This window comes from Hypomesus transpacificus, chromosome 1 (genome assembly GCF_021917145.1).
Source record: "Hypomesus transpacificus isolate Combined female chromosome 1, fHypTra1, whole genome shotgun sequence".
NCBI classification, from domain to species: domain Eukaryota; kingdom Metazoa; phylum Chordata; class Actinopteri; order Osmeriformes; family Osmeridae; genus Hypomesus; species Hypomesus transpacificus.
Genome location: NC_061060.1, coordinates 7,808,418 through 7,829,717, shown reverse-complemented (window position 1 = coordinate 7,829,717; position 21,300 = coordinate 7,808,418). Strand labels below are relative to the sequence as shown.

The 21,300-nt window shown below is 42.1% G+C and overlaps 1 protein-coding gene across 1 annotated transcript in view; it reads left to right on the top strand.

Annotated features, from left to right (window-relative positions):
• Positions 1–793: 793 nt before the first annotated feature.
• Positions 794–21,300, top strand: part of unc5a (unc-5 netrin receptor A) — a 106,005-nt gene continuing 85,498 nt past the window's right edge. The window contains exon 1 of the mRNA XM_047021255.1: positions 794–1,355. Within this exon, the coding sequence (XP_046877211.1) occupies positions 1,262–1,355 (94 nt within the window). The 5' untranslated portion in view covers positions 794–1,261. The remainder of the gene's footprint in view (positions 1,356–21,300) is intronic.

Sequence of the window (21,300 nt, the reverse complement as noted above, 5' to 3'; positions counted from 1 at the left end):
AAATGGATGTTATTCTGACCTTTCTCATGCTGTGCTAGACAGCGACAGGTCTTAATGAGTTTGTTACAATAGCGAGGTTCTGTGTCTTATCTCTCTGTACAAAGAACATAATTAGCTGTAAAAATGGTGAACCTGTTTCTTCAGGTTATACTGATTCATTACTGTACGTGGGAGTGCACATATAACAAAGTCTTAATCCAAAGAACAAACTAAGAAGTTAACAATAAACTGCTGTAGCTGCAGATAAAACATTTTAAAGACATGACAAGGTAGCTTGAAAATTCCTGTGTTCTTACGGAGTGCGGTTTTAGGATGTAGGTTGATAGCGCTTCTTAGAATCAGAACTCTGTATTGGAAGCCTGATCATGCCTGTTTATCATCGATATGAGTCTTCTATGAACAGTATACACTGTACACACAGCATCCAAATGAACATATATCTGCATGCAAATCACTGCTTTGATCCATGTTGCACACCTAAACATCTTTGCCATACATTTTATACATATAGAGATCACCTGAACTGGCTTGTTAAGGATGTCTAGGTGGAGTGAATGGAATTGCACAAAACATGCAACCTATAAAGGATATCAAGTCAGGCTTGACAATTAATTTTTGAGATGGTAACTAAAAAACAGGATAAGAATAAGTGAAAGCAAGGCAACAACGCACATTTGTCAATGGGTCAACTCCAAACTTGGGCTCTCTGCATGCATGATCAGAAAGAAACTGAAAAGGATCGACTCTCTCACTCCATTCCGACGCAGACGCAAACTCCGGTCCTGGTTTTGGCACTCAGTTTGTTGTGCGGCTCTCCGACTACTCGCTCCTGCATTGCCGTGCAAGCAGATGTTCTTTCTCTAATGCTAATTTACACGATTTTCATTTCGGGAGCAGGTATTCTTTTACAGGAGGATAACCGACAGGCGGTACAGTGGTACACAAAGCGCCGGACGCTGGCACGTCACAGAGTTCTAAACAGGAAAACGGCTTTGGAAAGATACAGAAACACAAGACAGAAAGACCGAGGCAACGGCTCCTTTATTTACCACACCTGTGATGCGTTGTTTCTGAGCAACGAAGACGCGCGACGGGGATACCAATGGCCAGGTTACTGGAGGAAGATGCGTGCTGAGGAAGGACTTTAACGTAGAGGCGCTTAGAAACGGCTCTTTAAACGACTCAAGAAATCTTTCGTACTCTGAAATAGTCTAGAAGTGATTATTTAATTTTGAAACTTAAACGGAGAAGTAACACAAACATGATGCCCTTACACCTGGGGCCCTTTGTCCGCTGCAGACTCGGTGCCACCCTCGTGATGCCCTGGCTTCTCTTTGCAAGCTTTACCTGCATTGGTAAGTTAAACGGACATTTGTTTGTGGCCGTGACTCAATTTACCTTCATATCTTTTGAGATATGTATTTAAGGCCTTCGTGTTCAGTAAAAAATAAAACATATGACAGTTTCTGACGACCAATGTGATACAGCTGGACGCAGGCTAATCAGAGAAGTTATATCGGGTCATGTTTGGCCAATTCGTTTGTGCGCAATAGTCGCTACTGTCCTTTTTTAGCATTAATTATTGCCAATTTAGGCTTAACGATAATCTTAAATCGTGTCATTTAGGGCAGTTCTATTCTATGCAACCTTGATAGTTCCGCGGGCACGCTGGTATTGAACACCGAAAGTGTTCGTTTTTTTTGCACGAGTAGTAAATTGAGTGATCGCAAGCTAATGTGCCTCGGCACAATCGTTCGTTGCCTCTTTAAATGAATGGTGACTTTTAATTATAAAAGTTAAACAAATATGTTAAATAAACAGATTGTGTTTAGGAAACATGACGTGCTTTTAACGAACACAAATTGGCATGCTTGAATGATCTTTAACATACGCGCTGCTGTCCTTCAAGCACCGCAGAAAAAATGTGTTAAACCCTTTGTAAGCTTGTAAGCAGCATTCCCGTGAATGGAAATGTGCTACGCTGGCGGTGAGCAGCAGCATCCGAAAGCACGTTTCTTGTGGCCGGCGACCCGTTCCTGCTGCATTCGCAGTATTCTGACAGCTTTACGGAGTTGGTAGACGACCTATTCTTGCTGATGAGCTACTGATTTAACGGTGTAGCCCAAAGGCTGTAGTTTAAATTGCATGCAAATGTGCTTCGATGCACAAGACAATCAACAACTCTAAAGACGAAGACGAGGGCGTGAAATATTGCAGGATAAGTGAAGCTGTGTACATCAACTCCCTGAATATACTGTATGGGTTAAGGCTATAATGTTCTAATTGAATAATTAGGCTTACGGTTGTTTATCTATTTAACTATAATAGTTGAATGTCAATGTTCAATATTTGAAGAGTTACCAGACTCTTCCACATGGCCAACAGTTGACAATTGTTTATCTTTTAGTCTTGAAAGAAATAACATTCATTCTGCAAGAATCATTCCAACACTGTCATCGTCTTTTGTTTAATGTCCCAGATGATACAACAAATGGAAAAAGCTGTCAACTGATTCCTTATCAAGCCACCAATTGAGTTAAACGTTGCATTTTATGCATTATATGAAAATCCAGTGAACTGCAGACCAATGCTTTGACGAATGTGTACAATTTACCTGGTAGATGAAATGCAATCATTCACATTGAAATATAGACATAAACATTGTTTAAATCCGTGGCTCTGTAAATTTGTGGAAAATGTTGGTGGTACGCCTTGCATGCTCCCCACCATGCACTGTGCTGGAAGCTTCTACTGAGTGTCCTCACCACATTAAGGAATTCCACACTTAATTTGCCCCATGATTGTATGTGGACCAAATACAAACATGTTAAAAGTTGTGTAATTGCTAGCTTCAGGACACTCAAAATACATGAGATGATGAATTAAAAAGGATTTCCTCTTGTATTAATTTGTGAATAATTATGAATTAATTAAGATTAAGTAAACATTCCTGCACCAGGGACTCTGCATTTGAAGCTAAGTAAATATCAGTGCAGTAGTATTGACTTTTATGAAATGCTGAAATTGATTGTGTTTGATTGATATTTAGCACCTCTTTCTCAAATACTATTTTTCATTGAGCATTGAATTAGCGCAGCTAGAGCAGTCAACACATGGAGGGCTATAGGCTCCTGTAAGAACTCACAAGCTGCTCGTATTGAATGGGGTGAGTTCCAAAAATGGATGAGAAGATAGTTCTGGAACCAGCTCATTTTATATCGTGTCAGGGACAGCCTGGTTCGAGATCACACAAGGCATGCAACCATACTGTATGTAGGGAAGATGCTGACTCGGCCTTTGTTAGTATCAAAAGCTGTCTTGTTCTTTTAAATGTTTCCTTGCCAGGAAACATAATTCAGGAATAAAGGTAGGCCGTTCAGTCTATTTGAGGCAACGGGGCGCTTGGTTTTCACTGTGTTGTGAGTGATATGTCTGACTGGGTAAATCAAAATCGGTAGAATGTGCATTTAGTCTGAAGACAAAGGACTGGATTACTTAAAAGTGTGTGTGTGTGTTGGGGGATTATTTATGTATATATATGTTTAAGTATATACATTTGATAGTTTTGTGTAGAGTGTGTGTGTGTGTGTGTGTGTGGGTGTGTCTGCCCGCAGACCTCTGAATGTTATTTTTCTACATGGTCCTTTCACTGTACGAAGAAGATTCTCCCCATCACAAACCCAGCTCTCCATGCACCCTCAGAGAATCTTCTGGATTTACCTTTGTTTTATTTTGCCCAATGAGAGAGTTGCTAGACAACTGTTGTCTGGTTCAGTAAGGGAACTGGGGATTTCATATCAGTCTGCCTTCTACTGGTGTGAACAATCGCCTCAGAGCAATATCCTTAGGATTGGGAGCTTGTGATGAGGAGATGACAGTCAATACGACACAACCAGCGAAAGCCTAAGTGCCATAATGTAATGTTCTAGTTCTGCTGTTAATCACTGAGCACAGGCCTTGTCTCCTGTGGGTTGGGTCTTTGTTGGTCTCTAACCTGATTATACTTGAATCAACACAAGGTTTTGCTTTCAAACTGTTTTCACTAATGAACAGTTTTCTGTGCCTCCATTGACTCAGTAACTAATGAGATAAGGGGAGAATAAAATGGCATGAACATAATTTATTAGGAGGGAAAATGCCTCCTGGTCAAAATAATTTAGAACCATTTCTTCTCTGTTACATGGATAATCCCTGGCAAGTCATCACCATGTATTTGCAGGGCATGGTGTTTCACATGGCAGTGCCCCCCCTCCCTACACACACACACATACACACACACACATACATACATAGACACACACGCACATACACACACACACATACACACATCTTTATTTTTTGTTCCCCAGTTGCGAGAGATGAATTCAAATGATGCATGGGAAGTGAAGACTTGCTCACAAAGGGAATACAGTTTAACATAAAATTATTTATTTCCTTAACCCCTGATACCAGCCCAGTGAATTAGCATGATGCACAACTGCAGAAAGCAGAATGCGGGGGAAATTACACTTTGGGAAAAAATGAAAGCGAGGAAAGAATTAAAAATATTGTATTACTCTGGAGAGAACACATGCTTATTTGGGATCTTATAGTGCTTGCTGAATTGAAAGTGGAAAAGAAAGATGCTACATTTTTCACACATGATTTGTTGTTTGGACAAATTGCTTCAATCCTTTGGCGATCTCACTCAGTTGCTTAAAATAATCAAGATGTTCAATAGAAATGTGTATAGTCATTCGATAGTAATGTGTGTATGCAAAATGCTATGAACATGAAATATGAAAATAACTTTAGTTGTACTTTGATTAATAGAGGCATTGACAATGGTTTGGCATAAATGCACGCAAGGCAAACGATGCATGTCAACGCAGGTCAGCTTTAAGCGACGGAGGAACACGCTCCATTTGATGACAAATGTCCACCCTCCTTATCTCCTGGAAGCCTTAATATGCCCACTCTCACCCCATCATTTGCAAATGGAGTTCTTGAGAAGAGAGGGAAGGGCATCCAGCCGGAGGCAGGGTGGACCTATGGAGGATGAACCGGGGGGGGAGGAGGTGGTGGGAGGTGTTATTTTCTGCAGTCAGTGCAGAGGCTCCGCAAAGCCACTATATCTCTGTCAAAATCTGCCCTTTTGTTTCAATTACCCCATTTCTATGATTCAGGCCTGTGTGCAGGAGCTGAGCTGGGGCGCTTTGCCTCATGCAGTGGGCATGGCTTCTACTCCAGCAAGGTAGATAACCTTAACTACTGACCCAGGAGAAGATGATCCTATCTCCTAACCCTGACCTTTAACTATAAGGGTATAATAAAAAAAATTAAACCTTCTGAGCCAGCGTCATTGGTTTGAAGACTGCCCTCTGTGCTCCTTCATCAGCTTTCTACTGTTGCTAACGTGCGGTGCCCACAGCAACCAATCAGCCAATCAGCCTTGAATCTTCAATGATAATTCAGGATGAGCATGTGGAGTTGAGGGCTTGGCCCCGCTGGAGGCTCTTCCAGAAGCTTCTCTCCCACAGGCAGAGTGTCTCTCTGTTCATGGAGAGCCCACATCGTGCTGACCTTGAGCACATCTGCACTGTCCAACCGGAGGGGCTGGGGGGAGGAGGAGGGCTTCATGTACCATGTGAAGGACAGAGTTGATTGTCCAGAGGTCAGAGGTCAGACTTGCAGGGAGTTAGGAAACACGCTGGCTAAGGTGCTTTTAACTTTAAGCTGCCACATCAACATCTAATCAGACTGAAGAGGTGCTTACTGTCCTAATACCAGTAAGTATTAGCTCAAATGCTCTGAAGCACGTGGCTGTATATTATCCTTATGGCCGTTATTATTTGTGGTATTATACAATAACGCCTGACTCTTTGCGCCAGTGGCTTACCACCTTTGTATCAGGAGATGAACTGTCTATTTTGCACATCTGCAGATGAATGTGTTCTCTGAGAGGGGCATTCATTGATGGATAATTGTAGAGTGATGGATGGATGCTGCTGGAGATCGGGAGTGTCCTCATGAATGCAGCGCTCTTCTGCCCCCCCTCCCCCGCTCTCCGCCATCATGTTTAAGGGTCCTTCCTGTTTCCCCCCCCTCCCCCCGATCGTCAATACTCTTCTGCTACTGGTTAATTGGCCATCAATCTATGCCAGAGGAAGTGCTTAGGACCCCGGAGGTGTCCTGGCTCAGCTCATCGCGGGGCTCGTGCCCGCTCCTCTGGGTTCTCTCCTGGCCTTTCTTTTGGTCCAGGTGGCAGTAACATCTGAATGCATGACGGAACAGCCCGGATTAATCGTTTCTCAGGGTAGCCACCAGGGAGCGATGTGGGAGAGTCTCTACCTCTTCATCATGGGGGACTGAGGGGTTCTGAAGATGACGGCAGTGATTAGGGATGAGTTCAACTGGAAGCTGCAAGGCAACTGTTCTTTGGGTAGAACAATAAAGGAAACTATGTATTGAACGTCTGATTGATGAGCCATTGATTTATTGTTCATCAATTGGAAGATGACTCACTGGATGAGGATCGATACAGCTGGGTCTCTCATCACTGGATGAGCCAGCCTAACTGGGATGAATTTAGAAATTCCATCTAAGAGAAAAATATCATCTTAACGTTCTGTGAAACTGACAGTGTTCAAATGTTATGCTGTAACAGTGATTTATTATCTTTTTGTCAAATCAATATGGTGAAATGGGCTAATATGAATGTTGAATATATTTGCTGTAATGCATTACTCCTCTCAAACCACAGTGATTGCCGAGCATAGTGGTGGATATGAATATTTGTCTAATCTTGGGGAATGACCTTGAGCAATCTGATTGATTGTTCCTCAAGCAGAGAGTGAGAGAGTGAGAGAGGGGGAGAGAGAGTGAGAGGGGAGAGAGAGTGAGAGAGTAAGGAAGATTGAGTGTGTGTGTGTGTGTGTGTGTGTGTGTACTTGTCAACGTTCTTTGGTCAGATTCTCCTTCCCCAAAATACAATGCATCATGACAATCAATCAATTATTATAAAAATATGTGTGTGTAAAACACTGACAGAGTGCTCTAGCAAAACAACTAGAGCTACTTTTTAGCTTCATTGCCATTACTCATGCTGCAACACATAATTAGAAATGACCTAAGGCTATCCAGACGGCTTGCTGGTGCTTGACTGGCAAGGGTATTTGAGAGATGTGTGGCTTAGAGGGGGCCGGGATTCTGTTCTCTCAAAGCGATTTTGTTGACAAGACGGGAGGCACAGTGACCTTTCATCATTACGTGCATGTGTCCAGACACTCATGCCTTGGGCAAGCAATTCAACTGAGTCAACACAATTCAGCATCTTAGCTCACTCTTTACCCCAGAAACCATGTTGGGCGACGGGAGCCTGGAATGTGTTGTATTTAGCTGCTATAGCTGGTTAATTATTTAACATTAATACACCATGGGTTCTGTTTGCTTTATTTTATTTTGGGAAAACGAATTAGCTTGAATTTTGTTGGAAAACTCAGATTAAAGGTTTGAGCCATGTTGAAATTGTGGATCTAAGGGCTGCTCCCCTTTTTGGATTTAATTTCACCTCTACACCTCAGCTTGTTTTGCACATTGGGACTTAAACCAGCAACAAAAAGCCTAGAGTCCCCACCCTTCCAGAATGTTCCTGTGTTGCTCCATGGTTTAGAATACAAAAACGGCAACAGCACCGAGCCAAACCCCCGATCAGCAGTAGAACCCCCCCCCCACACCCCACCCCACCCGCCCCCAGTCCTAGAATGCCCCCCCCTCCTCTGTTACTGTTTTCCTCACATAAAGCCGCCTTGGTTAGAAATGGGGTCTGAACATTACAGATTCTCAGCTTAAAGCAAAGCAGCAGATTTTCTTGGCGAGGCCAGGAGCACAGGGCCCACAGAAACACATTCAAGTCCTCACGCTTTTAGAATGAATAATGATAACATTGGCAGCAATGGGAGTCGACCCTTTTACTATGTGCCTTTTTTGGAGGGTTTCTGTAGGCCCTTATATAACTTTTCAGCTTTTTTAGAAGCGTTTGCTTGTGTTCAAATGCAGGTGTTCGAATTTGAAACATAACATTTTATAACATCAAAAAGTAGAGAAGGGATGAATAAGATGGCAAAACAGTCTTCTCAATTAACTGTTTAGGGGACTACTCAAGGGTTAGGTAATTTCGAGTCTTGTTTTGAGGTGATGTTTTTGTATTGATTGTTTTGGATCAATTGATTGGTAAAATCTTTGGGGTGTTTTTTTTTTCTTTGTTATTATTAAATGCTGTATTGCAGCAACTCGTCAGATTGTCCACAGGGAAACCGGCCTAAAGATCAATATTGTCAACACAACACCTTCACTTTTGACGACTGTACACATTCACTGTTTTGTTCAATCTTAGATTAACGTCATACAGTTATTGACTCTGGACAGTGTCCCTTTGAAAGCCTTTTGTGTTTGATATCATACATACAGTGTTAACGCACGTCGAAATTAGCTGGTGTTATATATGTCACTGTGTATTGTAAACAGACTTGAAAGTGTTTTACAGGTAATCAATAACAGACACCCCAACAAAAGCGTGCACAAAGGCACAGCTCATAAACCAGATCCGCTGAGCTGCCTTGGTTCTTTCCAAAGATGTTTCTGGGACCAGATATACACACAGGACTGTGAGGAGTCTTGTACCACACTCATGACAATGACACACCCCGGCACTGGTCAGTGCTGAAAGATTTGGACGTGATTTGTTCATAATGTTCTGTTGTAACGCTTTCTTGGTACGGTTCTCGAATGATTGTATGATTTTGAAGTCTTTCTCCTTGGGAATCATCACAATTTCCTATCTCTGTGCGTCCCTCGATTCAGACTTTGGACCACAACACTGACTCACCTCGGTTTACAATACTTGGAAGTGACTAGGTGTGTCAACAAGGAGAAACATCATTTGGGAGCATCTTTGACTCTAGATCGTTCAGTGTTCCATATTGTGACACAGGTTTGGAACCTCACACATCAAGGCTGAATCTAATTCTATCCAATTATTATCTTTCGTTCTCCTCCCAGAACACATTTTTGAAATTGTTCTAAATAGCTGTCATGGCAATGGGTCTCGGAGGTGACAGCTGGGGGAAAAAACGATGTAAAAAAAGAATAATCAAAGTAGCTTGACTGTATGGGAAATGCCACTTATGCAGCTGTATGTCTGTAGACACAAGACCTTAGAATTGTAGGATGGAGTAATCACTTTGAGAGGTTCATTTGCTGCAAGAAAATGGTTCTTTGAACATTGAGCTTTCTGCCTCAGTCTCCAACTCCCAGTCCAGATTTGTAAAAAAGGATTTGTCCCAGTCGTGTTCAAAGGGGGAATATGAACATTTACAAAAACCAGCCCCCATGTATAAGAAAGCAAATCATTTCTTTACTGGATAACCGTCTGCAAATCCGTCGCAATCGGCCCTTTTCTTTAGCCTGGGCGGGCTCCAGTCTTCCTTTAACAAGAAAGTTGTACCTGTTAGATTATATTACTGTAATCAATGGCATACATTAGCCGTCAGTGTGCATTAGTGCCAGGGGCACTGGGAGCTTGCGAGAGGAGCACTCAGAAAGATGATTTGGCTCCCGTGTCATGTCCGTTTTTGCACCACAGCTTCTGCGGCACCCGCTTACGGAAAATGTTAATGCCATATTTATAGAGCCAAATAAACGTATGGAGTTGCTTGTTTTTATCCTTTACATGGAAAACACAGAATCTCACTTTTTGTTTGGATCTTGTTTTTATAAACTCAAATGGTGCCGTTATGGTGAACTGTTCTTTTTTTTTGTTCTCATTCTTCAGATACTTAACATTGAATGCATGTGTCAGGGCTCAACCAGTGTAGATAGTCTGCCACTTGGTGGGAGCCAGTTCTGATGCATGCTGCTCACCAGCCAAGTGAAGCCTGCCAAAACCCAAAGCAAACACTGGGACCCATTGTCCCAGAACTAGGAAGCGGCCAAGTGAATCCATTAACCACCTATAGAGGGGTCTGGGTTGTTTTCTACACACTGTAGCTTTGAGATATGTTGTTTGTTGTTCATTAGTCAGTCCACATTGGTCTGAGCATTGGAGAGTGCTGTGTTAGAATACAAGCCAGAACATGAAATTAAATGCGAGTATTGCACTACAAACAACAGCGTTGACGTCACTGTAACAAGGTTAAACAAGCCCACTCATCAGTGACATTTTGGTGTAAGCTAGCTACCGTACACAACATTTTGACTGGTAGCCTTATGGAGCACTGAAGCATGGTGCATTTTTCTAGTGAATTCCTCTATCCTCTCTCAACATGTGATGACGCCCAACAACTGTACAAGTGATTTCACCCACCAGAAGGTGTTTGATTTATACTGAGTCTGACTTATCAACTCCACACAGGCAGTGTTGTCTCTGTTATCACCCCACCCAGACGCGGCAACATTTTGCTGTATTTCTGCATGAATTTGAGCTCGGCCTTAAATTTGATGACAATAGTCACAACGGCAAAAAAGAAAAATGCCACTTCCAGCAGAAAGAAGAGTTCCTCCCCTTCCCAATTTTTGTTCCCAAGATTCCAGCAGTACAGTATGTTTGACAAGTCAGGCAGACGGCTTTACACAGTGGCACGACTCAGACTGTCGAGTCTGCTCCCTACCTCGACCTCTGTCACACAATTAGCTGTCTGCCTTTGAGAAAGCTAGAACAAAGGTGAACGGGCTGTATCCAGTCACAGCGGGGAGGGGGTGGGTGACACTCTTATGGCTCCGGGGCGCTCTCTTGACCAGAAAAGTTGTTGGCTGTCACTAAGCATCACTGTCTCCCTCCCCACTAATGGTGTCCCCAGATTGAGCTTGGAGGAACAAAGGCTAGTCTTAAGAGAAAGATGTGGAGGGGAAAAGGGAGGAGGTGCATTAGAGCTGCGGGCTTTAGTTGGTGTTTTCACTGAGATGTGTGGCAGTGGCCGCAGTCAGAAGCACGATGACAGATATGAGCCAAGGAACAATTATGGGGTGGTGTGCTTGCTGCTAAGCCTCCGGTTCCCTTCTATCACATACAATAATACACTCTGAAAAGGACAGAACACACACCCACTCAAACACCAAGCAAGCTGGGTCACACACACATCTGGGACAAGGTCAATCCTTTCATGTATTTGGCTAATGAAGCCAGTCTGGGCTAAGCTAGGCTAAGCTGAGGGGAATCAAATACCGGAGGAGCCATGACCGCATATTTTGTCTGCTGTTGTTTAATTCATCAAGCTGAAAATCCAAAAGGTGAGGAAGGTAGGGGCTGCGAGTACAAAGCAAAACAAATCAAATAAAACACGAAAACATAATTTTGTAATATCCTCTAGGCTATGCAAATCAAGTTAATTTGTCTGACGGAGCTGAATGGATTTCCCTTGTGATCTCTTGTAAGATATAATGTATTTATACAGTCCTGTTTAGTATCACTGGGTGTCCTTTTTCGGAATTAATTTAACTTAACCAGAACTTACATTAGGGTACCTCTGTCTTTCATGTTACTGGATGTCCACAGTCAAGAAAGTGACGAAAAGGCAAGTCAAAATCGATGGGTATTTTTACCTTTTCAACTTTTCGGAATTTGATAAATGATAAGGTGAATTAAAAGAAAATCACAGCACCTTATTATGAAGCCATGAAGTCCTCATGTAGTCAAAGACGAAACACTCCATTACCTTGGTGGGCCTCAGTCTATTTGCTAGCAAAGCTAATGATATTTTTGTGCTTTAATTTGCAATGGATGTGACATCCAAAGCTAATTGGATTAAAAGACAAGCTCATTTGCCAAAGTTGTTTCATTACAGTTGTGTCTCATTAGTTGAGAGGCATATAAGCCTCCATACTGACTGGGTAAAATGATTGATAGTAATGGGTTGTTTAATTGTCAACTAAGGCAGAATGGGTCTAACCATTAATATTTCATGCATATGCTTCAAGCCCATGTAAAAGTATGACTGTTTGCTTGTTGTTGCTTCAGTAGACCACCTAGCCTAATGTGGAACTGGGTCGTTTTTGAATTGTGTGGACTTAGTCCCTATGGAGAAATGTGTGAAGTGCAATTGTTTACCAATATGTCTGTTATTAGTTAGATGTAAGTTAGCCCCATTTAAACAATGCCCTCATAGACAGACCCCAATGTGTCATGTCATTCGACCTAGTCTCATGGTTTGGGCTTTTCCCCGTACCAGCAAGGTCACACAGTATCTCCCTCCCTGGGACATGCCCTGTCACAACACAGCTAGCTTGGGAAGGCAAGGCCTGGCAGTCTTAGGGGACACAGCTCTGCTCGAGGGAACGAACCTGCAAGGTTAACTGCCTAGTGCTTACTGATTAGTTGATCGGAATCTAAATGTAATTGTCCTTATAAACTGAAAGCAGCAGTAGGAAGGGTTAAACTTTGGGCTTGAACGTACGTTGTGTCAAGGTTTAATCTAGAGGTCTAGTGGTTAGAATATCAATATGTGGTGAAGTCCATAGTATGGACCTGCTTACTCCTTAGAAACCAGGGTCGAGTACAGCTCTTTCCTTCTTGAGGTCACATTAAGCACACTCGTTTAGCCCCCAAGCCTTGCTCCAGCCTCGCCCCACCTACACCTAAGCATCGCCCCAGCCTTAAACCACCCTCACCCCAGCCTTTCTCCTGCCTCGCTCTACCCTCACCCCATCCTCGCTCCAACCGTACTCCATCCTCTCTCCGGGGGTCAACAATTTTCTATTTAATAGCACTTATTGCTGATATATCTGGCAATTGGAGTCAAAGCTGCCTTTCCTGTTTATCTGGTTTATTTTTCATATGATTGAAAAAATAATCTGTTTGGCTTTATTGTGCTCAATCGCAGCATGTTTTCAGAGAATGTGGTGCAATCCTCATCCCCTGTATAGCCCCCCTCCTCCTCCCCCCTCCAGCTGACTAGACAGGGGATGTTCTATAGTTATCCAATTCCTGCTTGTGATCACTGTTTCATCCTAACACACTGCAGGAAGAGGATATTGGCTGGTCTTTATATCTCCGCTCGCAGTACGTTAGTGATTTTTCTATGCGGACATCGTTTTAACAGATCTCTCATTCTCTGCAGGTGGACTTTATGTTGCCTTTCTTTTTCATATATTGAGAGAGTCGCTCAGAGGAAAGACAACTGAGAAGTTGTAGCGGAGGAGAACAGAAGTGTTCACACAGAACTCCCACACACACGCACAGACTAATGCATTCAACTTGTTTTTCCCTGTGAGCATTTGGTAGCACAGCGGTATGAGATGGGATATTCTTGTTCATTTTTTTTGACGTAGTTGGCCATGATCTGGTGTTAAAAATGTGACAAATAACTCATCTGAGAGAAACTGTTGGCAGTGAATGTGTAAATATCAATAGATTCAGTACTGTATATATGCATCGTAAAATGTTTAATAGTAATTGTTTAATAGCTAAATGACATATAGAAGGTACTGTAGAATGTACTGTCTCACCGATAAGTTATGAGTGCTTGACTACTGGCATCAACATTATTTTTTCCATTTGCCCTGCCACCTCAGTGATCCTCACCACCCAAACAGCAACAGCTAATGGAAGGGAAGACCAGACATAACTGATATAACTTTATTGGAGAGATCCTTGACCCCTAGATGCTAGGGTGATGTATGTCCCTCCCAGTCTCATTACTTCCCTGGTGCTTGCAGATACCAGCCAGCGATCGCGGCAGCGCTATCTCCCTATCTTTAATTTAGAAATGCTGCCGAGCTGCACACAGGGTAGATGGCTATCCACTCAGGGTGTCTGTCTAGCCCTCACATGCTTGTACCCTCTGCATTGTCTCCTCTCACTCTATCTGGCTGTGTTCTAATTGCTTATAATAGATCTCCTTCCCTGTGCCCTTCTCCTAATGACCACCGATAGCTGAATAGACCTTAAAAGGTTTCCATCATATTTGTTTTCAGCTATCAAGGCTTTTACAGATCATTGGTTTGTTCTTCAGAGGTATTGACGAATACAGTGTGTGGAGGAAAGATAGACGCCCTGCCTGAACAATGCCGTTATAATGAGCTACGTGTTGAATTAGTATCTGTTGCTGTGGCTGATGCATTACATACTTTACAGGTGAGAAAAAAACTTGTCAGCTTCACTTGGCCATACAAGGATAAATAATCATGTTTATTATGGCCGTCTAAATACTTGAAGCTCTGAAAAGGCGATTTGGGAGGACGAGAAATAGATTGTGTTGAAGGATTCCTTGAGGTGCCTCAGCCATGATGGAGCATCAGTAACAACGTCCTTAGGGGGTTCATCTTTGCCTTTTTACAGCATTTGCCTTACACGCGGCTGCGAGGCAGAGAAAAGAGTGCAATTTGTCTAAAAGGAAGAGACTCCAATCGATAGGAGTTTCATTACAGTTATGTTTTCATACTTGAGTAGAGGTTGGGTCCAGAGCAACAATGAGTGATGCTCTAACGTCCCCTGTCCCTTCTCCCGTCCCTTGCTCCTGAGGCCTGTCAGCCCGACGACTCGGCAACGTCGGGATGCGTTTGGGCACTGGGTCCTAATCCACCTCTCTGGCATGTCCCCAGCCAACAGCAGCTGTCCAGTGTGTCATAGTGGATTTCAATCTCTGCCCAGACTTTGCAGCGGTGAAATACCGGAAGGTATGAGCTTTCTGAAGGCTGCACTTATTGAATCATTGAATCATCTTTCAGTCTCTGGTCGCTACCAGAGGTAGAGGTAAGCAGCTTATGGACCTGGCATTCCTATGTGTGGGGTCTTGACTTCTAAGCTGTTAAAGTGAATAAATGAGAATTTCAAGGAATATTTGCTTAAATATGCCGTTAAGTTTGTCAGTTGGTTGTGAATTTGAACCGGTAATGCCTGTTTATCATGCTTTAGATTCCACAATGCGTGGTCACCGTGGGTGCTTCAGAAGCCGGAGAAAAAAGTCTCAGATGCCCATATATTTCTCTGTCTATAACTGAACCACCCCTCAACCTCAGAGATTGATCAAAATGATGGGATTACCCTGAGACAGAAGTCTAGCGATCCACCCCTCTCGTCCTGACCTAGAAGACTCCTCCAGTATGGATGGGCTCGAGCACACAGTTGATGGACAGTAGTGTTGCTGTAATCCTTCATTCCTCTCCCCTCCTGTGTGGACAGGTGGCGTTAAGCTGATGGAATCACACCTTTTTCCATTACTGTAACTGGGAATAGGTCTCTCTTCCTCCCTGCATCGTTGGTAGGACATGCACCCAGCTCACACGGGCCCTGAGTCATTTATTCCATCGTCGTCTTTTTGCCACATTCTCGTCATGTTATGTCAAAAGGTGTGATGAATGTTAAATGCCATAGTCATTTCACAAGCCATATATTTGCCGGCAATATTTGTGACTTCATACAGCAGTTGATGTTGTGACGATGTAAAGAGTCTTTGGAGTCTAACTCAAGGTTGAGGCCTGGGTTCCTGTTCTGAAACCACCGCCCCACACAGTAGTCCTGATAAAGCTTCAGAGCAGAGATTGCCCGCTGTATAAAGCGTAAACACAAAAGCACTTGTATGTTAGCTTTACATCTACGGTGATTTATGGTTTTGCGTGTATTTTTTTCCCCATTGAAGTCTGGTTTTCTTATCACAGCACCAGCAGAGGAAACCTTCGGCTCCTCCTTTGGTCTGATAAGCCCAACTTTTGCATTTTCCGCTTTATTGCTTTCATCACTTATTTATGTATCGGTATTGTGTTATTCTAGTGATTCATGTTCTCTTCATTGGAGGTAAATGGCAATAAGAGGCATAGTCTCATGTACAAGGATCCAGCTCATAAGTCATGTTTAAAGGGGAGAATGAGGGTTTATGTTACCCTTATCTTAGCTAGTATCTTATCACATGCTGCTGTCTGAGACTGTTCTCGTTTGACCTTATTTGAATTGAGACAAGTGTCCCTCAGGCAAAACCGTTACCAAATGAGTCCTTTTATCTGGTGTCTCAAGAGACTGGCTTTGTCAGTGTGGTGGTCTTCTGAATGGAGCTTTGATGTGCTCAGCTGTTGGGTCAGACGAGAAACACAACACCCATGTGGACACGGGTCAGATCCGTTCGCTGACGTCGGCATCAGAGAGAGCCTACTTTGTTTATATAAAGCGTTTACCTATGAGACTGCCAACCATTCTTCTGGTTCCTTTACAAAATGTTACGTTAAATAATGAAATGAAGTGTTGTTGGACTGTGTTTGGTCTTTTCAATATTACGTTTTTTTATTTTTATTTTATTTTATTTTTTATTTTATTTTATTTTTTTTATTATCAAAAGGCTTTTCTTCTTTGGTTAGAATAACATACTTTGTCTAGCCCCTTCTGGTCATGTTTTGAACTGTGTCAGCATGTGCATGTGGTACACAAACCACTAAAACATGCTGTGGAACAGAAAGTTTGTTAGAGTGACTATGACCTCATTCCATGTGAGATACACCGGTGATGCTGCTGTGACACAGGGCCGAGGCTGGCAGCCATCTTGTGCCAAGTGCCTTCAGAGTTATCTGGCGATGAGCCATGGAACGAGCAGATAAAACCATTCTGAAGGGGAAATTATTCTGTTCGTAATCAGATTATTTACTTTGCCCACTGAGGAAGATTGATGTCTTATCCGTGGCGCTGGATTCCAATTCTGTATGCCTCGACACAGATAAACAATCAGATTCTTGTCTCCTGAGGTTTTTAATTGTGCGTGTGTCTGAGTCATTTGTGTGTGGCGGGAAAAACTGATTTTAGAATGTGTGTCTGTTGGTGTGTTTATTTGACAACTGAAACAGCCCTGTTTAAGAAGAAAGGCACTGTCACTCTCCCAAGAATTTTCTCGACTGTTTTTCATGGTTGTTAAATGCCAGACATCTGCTCTTGCATCCCGTGACTAGCAAGTGAAGAGTGGAGCTCAAGCAGGGATCAAAAAACTGCTTCTACTCCTTTCTTGCTGGGAGCCATATTTTCCACAGTTTCAGCAATCTGAGAATGAGGAAGCGACCATTTTGACTGAGAACGCAAAGTAAGCTGTTGATGTCAAATCTCATGTTGTATTTCGAGCAGTATACACTGTTTGTGTGGATATTGATCTCAAGTTGCCCTTTATTGCAAACTGTTTCAGTAAAAAAAAAAAGAAATAGGCCTGTAGGCTACACATTTCCAGGATAGCAATTTAAAGATTTTAAAAAGCAATTATCAATTTTTATATCAATTTGGTGAAGAGTAGGCAATTTACCCACAGTAAAATGTAAATATTCATTGATTGCTTAATAAAATAGCTGTATTACCAAAATGTATTAAAATGTATGACTCGTTCCTTGGAAAACTAAATCAGAGCTAATGACTGATACTGTAGGACTACCCCGAGGACACGGCATGGAACATTTAGTTTGCTAGTTTGATATTATTATATATTATTCCACAATTATGATATTAACAGTATTATGCTCTTAGAGAGTTGCTATTACTCCATAGTCTTCACATATAAATGTATATATGATATATTACCCACTTCCTTATGTCTTGCTGAATCCTACAGTGTGTGTCATTGGAATTCAGTGGAGGAGAAAGCTTCACCGGGTCTTTAAATAGACAAGGCGTGATGGTACCAGGTACAAACCTTGCATGTTACTGCTGTCAGAAAGTGACACAGTTGATGTACATTGACGGCAGCTGCTTCTGTAGTTCCCACATTCCACAAGTCCACCTTTCTCCTTGTCTCCCGTACAAAGCACACATTTCTTTGACAGTCAGCTCTCACATTCCATGGAAGAGAAAAAAAAAAATTGTCTCTGACTTGTTATCTTGCTGAAATCCCGATACCGGAGGTACAAACTAAAACTGAGTGAACTCGGGAGCGAGATCAGAGAGACGTCTTCTCCTCCTCACTTTAGCAGCTCATCTTATTATCTGGTGAAATGGCAAGGTTACAGTACCTACAGTTGCACAGGAGAACGTTTCTAACCGTAGCAGCCTTTTCATCCTGTAGCCAGGCTTCTACACAGGCTAGCTGCACTGCAGGAATCTAATCAGTTCCACTCAGGAATAAACATATTCTCTAGCGAGTTTTGGAGAGATTAAGATGGTAAAAAAAAACCTGGAGCTTCAACATGATTTCGGATGTGCTAAATGAACTTGGGAGATACTGGATCCTTGGGTGGAGGGAAACAACCTTGGTTATCTCTGGCATTAATATAAAATGTATGAGGAGGTTTTAAGCTGGTCTCCTGCAGAGCGCCGAGAAGCTTCTTTGTCAGTCAACACACGTCTGGCATAAATCTCTCACTCCTCTTTCTGTTTGCCACCTTGAACCTGCCGTCATCCCCCCATCAAGCTGCTGCACTATCACTTTCCTTCTTAAGACTTCTCCGTTCAACGTGCTAAAGGAAAGTTATTTTGAACAGTGTTTGACTCCGTCTCACGCTGGATATACAGTGGAGAACGATGAGGGGAAGGAGGGGGAGAGACGACGCATGCATGAGAATCATGATGAGACTGAATAAAACTGGGTGTTTACCGGGTTGGTTTAAACACGAAAAGGAAATGGGTCAGCGAACCACTCATAGAAGAGGAAGTCGTCCGAATGACAGGAAGTACATCTTTCAGTGACTTTGTGCCGTGGTTATTGTTATGTGTCCTGCGCAGCTGTCTAAATAGTTGGTATTGCAAAGGGAATAGTTGATATGCTGATAAGGGAATAAGTTATTCAACAAACTCACCCAGGCATTTGTTCCTGGCTAACCCTCTCCACCTACTCTCAGGAGTAACATGACTGTGATTGTATGTCCTTTGTATTCTTTTGGACAGACTTCCTTGCTTCATTCAAGTCCTTTGACAGATTGATGCTAACCATCAACATAAAATGTGCGTATTAAGTGAAAGGTTCAGTAGTTGAGATTGAATATGTCAAACCATTTCAATACACTCATTTCCCACGTAATATATATATTTATAAAGGGAAGAAATAAAGTGATTCCATCTAGGTGGTAGTACAATTGAACAGGTAATGAATTCAGAAAAAAAATTATAATAGCTATGTCTTTTAATGAGTGGAGCCATTTTACAGGTGAGCCGTCAGTCTCTGACATGCTGTGATTCATGAATTCTGTGAATAGACACTAATGAGCAGCATATTTCAATCAGTCCAAGGATCAGAAGTGGGGCCTTTTTCCAGCTTGAGATGGTAATGGAAAATTACCAGTCAAATGATAGGATGCCTTGTCTGTTTTTAAGTTCAAATAGCCACTTTCCGAAATATCAAAGGAGCGTTGGCACTGTGATTACCTTCACTGGCCTCAGTCATTTCAAGTACTTCACAATGTATGCACAAGTAATTCGTTTTCCCCTCTTTTTTTCATAAATGTGTTGTGGAAGGCCTTGTCAGTACGTTATACAGCGCTGACAATGTTCAGTTCCAACTACTCAGCCCCTCGACTCCAAACACCGGAAATACGTTTTTACCTCAAACTGTAAAATGCTCATATCTAGATGAATTGTACCTCTCGCCTCAAATTGCCTTCAGCGATTAAATCATAGGATTACTAAGTCATATTCTTTGAGAGTGTATTGATTTATTGATGGATGTTCACAGTCCTGTGTCTTCCCTGGTCATGCAATTACTTAGAGGACAGCTTGACGTGATGTGAGTGATGCCATTTGATAGAAATAACGCTATCACACAGGAAAGCACCGCACATCAGGTTGTGTTTTAATTTAGCCCTCTAGTTTTATGCATTATATGCACACATCATCTAAAGTCATAAATCTCACCCTTACAGTACCCAATAACATATAACGTCATAACATCTTCCATCTTTATCTTCAACTCAAAATGGCTGGCTTGTTTGCGTATTGGGCTCCTTCTCTTGTGTAATTGAGCTCAATAGGTAGTAAATGTTACCTCGTAAATCAGAGGCGCTCCCAGGCTTTGAGTCGCGGTTGGGCTCGCCCTCTGTACGCAAACATTTACCCCCAAGTCTCCTGGCCTGCAGCGCACCTGTCGCAGCCAGGGAAATCCAGGATCAGGGGCCTCAACGGAGCTGCCCTGAGCTGCTGGAACCTGTTCAAGGGTTTGAGCTTAAAGCTATTATGAGGCCAAGGTGAGCCTCTATGATTTTGCTTTTCATTGGCCTTTGGATTAGGCCTAACATCAGTCAATGCTGTTGGTTAACCCTCAGTCTTCTTAGCATGAATTAATCAGTGGGCTTATTTCTTGTTTGACAGTGAGTCATCTTGACCCTGACCAGCGCATGTCCTCTTCCTTTGTCATCTGCGTGAAGAACAAACGTTGACAATTATTCTCTTTGTCCAAACTTTTTACCCAAAATGGGAGAACATTTCATAAGAATAATAAGACTTTATTTATATGGCACATTTCCTATAAGAAATGCAGCTCAAGGTGCTTTATATAAAATCAATAAAAACGATAATACAAGTAATAAAATAAAACCCATCTGAACACAGGCCGCAGTCTTTGTGGTATTTCGAGCCACAGTCTTTGTGGTTTCCCAATATAAATACAAATGTAACTCAATAAAAGCCGCAAGTTATTCATTTTGCACTGAGTAACATTATGTAACAATGATGAATTGCTCCTGAATCAAGTGAATTATTTTAATTAACCTCTAGTTTGAGACAGTCACTTCTGAGTTAGAAGAGCATATGTCAAGCGGAAAAAAATATCCTGTAATAAACTCATTTGATTAATTCAAGATTATTATATTGTTCATGTACAGTCACTCAGGAATTAATTTGCCACATTTCACAAAATATCAGGATTACTTTTACCTTCTAGACATACCATACTGGCCCATGTTAGGACCTTGATAATTATATTATGCAGTGTCCATTGGTGGTTCTGTTGATCGAAGATTTGAAGAACAGATATCCTAGCAGTCAATATGGAGCTGTCAGAATGGATGTCAAAATATTTAACCAAACAAGGATTTGTTCTTTGTTTATCTTGTAACACATGCGCACGTAACGAGATACAGGTTTGTCTCGCAGACACAATAAATGCTGAAAAGGTTCTATATCTACAAAGTTAACTTTTCTTTGGTTTTCACGCTCTCCATAATAGAGATACAGTATGAATGTGACCAAAGACAGAGCGGGAAGGACCTTTTCTCCATTATTCAAAAAGTCATTTTTATAATTTAACAATTTCACAAGTTTCTGGAGGTTAACAACAGTGAACTGCCATCAACTTTTCCCTTTTGTGTTTCCTCCACAGCTTTCATGCAAGGGCAGTCAGAAATGATGGAACAGTTGTCGTCTTTTGAAACAACCGTCTG